Raw genomic sequence first — 4,686 nt, forward strand, 5'->3', positions numbered from 1 at the left:
TTTTGAAGAGGGGCAAAGAGCTTTAAATTGCGACTAATGCACACAAAAACAATAACATGAAACATCACTTTCTAGAATGTTTAAATGTCACTGCATACTAACAAAACAGCATATGCCGCCGCTAATCTATGGTTACATGAATGATACTCATAACTTGCTCCATTGAGTTTGTTTCATCCACTTGAACAAGGGAATAAATACAACAAGTTCGTATGAACAAGATGATTGAAAGTGGTTAGTTGCTGCAGTATGATCTTAATGAAGACAGATGAAACAAGCTCAAAAGATGACGTTCATGTCAGCTTGGTGCGACAAAAGTGTAGAAATCAACTATCCATCTATGCCTCCAAACCGGAAGGAGTGTTCATTTTCTGTCTGATTTTTGCATCTTCCATAAAATTTCTCCAATACCAAAGTAACTGCATCAGTCCACCATTTGCAACATGCAAAAGAAACACCCCTGGTTGTGTTGCGAACCATGTCGACATAAACTTGACCAACACGAAAATACCACACAAGCCCAAACGACGCCATTTCAAATCATTCTCCTGTCAAGTGGCAGCCCACGAGCAGATACAATAAAATATCATTAATAATGTAATAAAAAAAGGAATTGTGGAGCAATAAAATAATAATGCAACATATACCTCGGATTGATGAAACAATTCTAGTGATATCTCCTTCAAGAAATCAGCCACAAGGACACCAACAAAGAGGCCAACGGGAATGATTAATTCTCGATTTATAGAAAATGTATATATAACATCTGATAAAGAGCTAGAGATGAAATATACAACAAGAGACCACTTTAATGCCTCTTGCACAAGAAGATGTAGTCGGTCTAGAAGTGTATGTTGAGCATTTCTCCAAGGAAATTCTTGAACCGGGCTTGGCAATGCTTCTTTGAGTTTCTCCTTCATGATCCCGATTTGTATCTTAACTTCATTAGGCTCATTATGGTCTGCCACCGATGCTTTAATTGAAGTGGTACGAGTATAAAATGTTTGATTTGGAAGATAAATTTCCGAGCATTTACGGAAATGACGGAGTTGGCATCGAAACGGATTAACCTGCACAAAAGAATGAAAGATATTGCTATAAATAAACGAACATTGGAATGGTGCCAGATTGCAAAAGTCAAACAATTCCATCCTATCTAAAGTTATAACATAATTCATAAATTGCAGGACCTGAAACTTAGTGCAATCACTTGCACATACAATAAGGAAAGCCATGTGTTTTCAAGATGACACAAAAAATGCAATATATTTAATAAACATTATAAGTTAATAATATATCCTTTTTTAAAGACAAAATATATTCATAGACGCTAATCTAAGCACAATATGCGTAAAGATTAGTGATACGACATTACATAGTCTGTACTAGGAGTACGCCTCAGAGCAAAATAAAAACACAAACTTTTGATAAACCATACATAGGCACCACGAAGATAATCATGCTAAATAAGACATTACATAGACCATTGCAAACACATGACTTGCCGACAAAGGGTTTAAAACACGTCATTATCTATCATCAACATAATCCAATTCTAGCAGGTCACCGTAAAAGACATCTCCATTGATGTTGTTAACAATTGACACCACCAATAATAAAACTATTTTACTTTGCACCTTTGCAACTTCTTACACCATACCACCACTCCATAGAAACATTCGGTTCAGTGCACTCTAATGTTCTTTTAAAAACTCAATTTGACAGTATTTCTAATCATTCATTTCTGGATATAGCTATCCTACATGTTATACTCTGGCTTACTCATGATATAGAAGCAATCCCAGGACACATAGACCCTGTTTGGATTAACAACTTAATTTGCAGCTTTTAGATAAGTGCTTATGTAAAAGCTATTTATATAACAAAAGATAAAATAAAGTTAAATTATTTCCGTATAAGCTATAAAATGTTTTTATAAACTATCCTCGAGAGCTTATGAAAATAAGCTGAAAACAACTCCTAAACATGTCAAAAATTATTTTTTTAAACTATAGCATAAGTGCTTATGAATAAGCTATTTCTATAACACAAGATTAAATAAAGTCAAACTGTTTTCGTATAATCTATAAGCTATTTTCATAAACTATCCTTGAGAGCTTAAAGAAATAAGCTGAAAACAGCTTATGAACATGTCATAAGTTGCTTTCATAAGTATTATCAAATTGTATCATAAGCGCTTATGTCATTAGATAAACTCAAATAAGTTAATCCAATCAGACACCTAATGCAAGGGATTTACAACTTATGACCTTAATTAATGCAATTAAGAGAAAAAAACACACTGAAAAATTGAATTTCAATACAATGTTTAAGATTGAAAACAAGACAGAAGAACAAAAACATACCCGAAACTTGGAAGTTGAAGGAATTGCAAGAGAAGATAGCGTCGACATCCTTAGGAGCTTCGAGTTCTTCAGCTCTGCTATGCATCAGTTTCGTGTTTCTTTCACGAGACAATATATGGGCCTGGCCCAATTTAAATGGAAGATATTTAAAGTAATGTATCGATTTGTTATATTCACCCTACAATATTTCATCACACCCCACGGCCACGTAGTTTTTTTTTTTTTTTTTATTTTTTTATATTTTTTTTATCTATTCCTTCCACTTGTATTATGTTATGTATGGTGGTTGACAAGTTTTTTACTTTACTATGCAATTTTTAAAAGTATATGGAGTGTGAAAGAAGGAAAACATTTTAAATGAAAAGTTTGAAGAAAAATATATTATGTAAAAAATTTAGGAACATTTTTTTTCTTTCTAACACTCACTTTTTATTGGGTAAAACTGATGTAAATCTCATCACTTTATGTGAGATTCATTTTTAAAGTGTAAGATCCATATAAGTTTCACAAAAACACATTGATTGTTAGAGAGAATGTTAGAAAGAGAGTGTCTATAACACTCTTAATTTATTATATTGAGAAAAAGAATATTTGATGACAAAAGTTTTACACTCGTAATCAATCACAAATAATCATTTGTATTTGTATGAGTTTAAAACTATTTGTACGAGAGTTTTGGAACGAGAGTGTTTATAACACTCCTTATTATTATATTGATCAAACGTGTATGATTGTTTGAGAGTGTAAAAATTTTATACTTTGTCGATGCATATGAAAGATATATTTATGCGCTAGTGTGGTTAATATTAAAGTTGTTTGGAGTCTCACATTGTTCAAATCTCTAGATTGTTAGATGTATAAATGTGCTTGAGCTAACTTTCAAGATGAGATTTAAACTCATTTAAGCGTTAAAAAGGTGTGGATATTGTTGAGTTAAATGTGAGTGTTTTATATTCTTGAGTTAAAACTTTTTTTGGTCACACTAGCTGGAACTTGAGTTTTAGTCAGAATTTCATAATTGGCAAGTTATATGTAGATTTTGCAGTAAATCATCAATTGATTGGTAGTTCTTCTCAACTTAGTACAAAAGTGTGTCTTTGTTAACCTAAATTTAAATCATATATAAAAAGTTAAATCCGTGACAGATGCAGTGAATTAAAACTTGAAAATTGTAAAAATAGGTCATTGCCAGATGTTGCTAAAACTTGATCAATGACACAAAACTAAAAACTTGTCATTTAGGTATAGGCATTTATATAGTAGCAGTGAAATTGATGGTTATGTATGTCTTATTTACACACATACGTTTATTTTAAACAATATAATTCTTATCAGTTTTATATATTCTGTATACTGAAAATAAGTTTTCTTCTGTTTAATTACTTTGTCTAAATTAACGTTGATATCATCAATAGTATTATATTATTTGTCCAGTCTGATTCAATTTAATTTACTTATAAACAAAACAACCAAATAAAACAAGTCACATGTGCCATCGTTCTCTGAACGTAAAAGTGTCCACTTCATGCCTATGACATAAGAACACCCTTTATTTAAATTTTAGCATGCATAATGTAAAATATTCACGTAAATACAAAAATCAGAATGACACAGTGTTTAAATTCTTACTCTATTCTCTTGCACCCTTTTCTGTTAATGATTTTTTTAAAGACAAACGTACATCAGGTCTATATATTTTAGATTTTTAGTCATTGTAACGGTGGAGATGAATGGATCACAATATTTTGTTATTTAGGTGTTGTTGCATATTTTAATTTTAAAATTGTATTTTTTAATTGATAAATAATTGTATTGTTCTACAATTTGGAAATGGCTCCTTTGACACAACAAATAGAGTGGACCACGGTTGGCTGTCCTATGATTGGAAACGGTACAGTGCACACTAAGTAGAAGATGATTTGGATTTCCTACCGTGAGGAAAATTTTCTATCAAACAAATTGTTGGATTAAAATCATTTTTTTTTGGGTTAATTATGTTTCTAGTCCCTATAAAATAGCGACCTTGTAAGTTTAGTCCCTACTTAATTTTAATAGCATTTTTAGTCCCTATAAAAAAAAATTTACTTATAATTTTAGTCCCTGCTAAAACAAAGTTTGATTAATTATCCTTAAACTCTTAAATTTTTGAACGATTTTTTTGAGACAAGATTAGAACACTATGAAAGGTTCGTTTACTAAAATTTAGAATTTTCTGACATGAAATGAATTAAATATGAATTTTTTAAAACGACAAAAGTTAAAGATAAAAAGTAATAAAATCTGGATGTAGAAATCAAATTTTGCGATAATTTTTTGCGGA

At 30.9% G+C, this 4,686-nt stretch overlaps 1 protein-coding gene across 1 annotated transcript; it reads right to left on the reverse strand.

The window, feature by feature from the left end:
* Positions 1 to 2,445, reverse strand: LOC146952184 (uncharacterized). Its single transcript, XM_085758613.1, has 3 exons — positions 2,367 to 2,445; positions 648 to 1,070; positions 1 to 548 (listed from the first exon to the last, which is right to left on the reverse strand). Exons 1-3 carry the CDS (start codon positions 2,412 to 2,414, stop codon positions 339 to 341), a joined length of 681 nt encoding a protein of 226 aa, XP_085614739.1. The 5' UTR covers positions 2,415 to 2,445; the 3' UTR covers positions 1 to 338.
* Between the last annotated feature and the right edge of the window lie 2,241 nt (positions 2,446 to 4,686).

Source organism: Medicago sativa, chromosome 1 (assembly GCF_051527215.1).
Source record: "Medicago sativa cultivar Bolivia chromosome 1, Bolivia_mono, whole genome shotgun sequence".
Taxonomy (NCBI): Eukaryota; Viridiplantae; Streptophyta; class Magnoliopsida; order Fabales; family Fabaceae; genus Medicago; species Medicago sativa.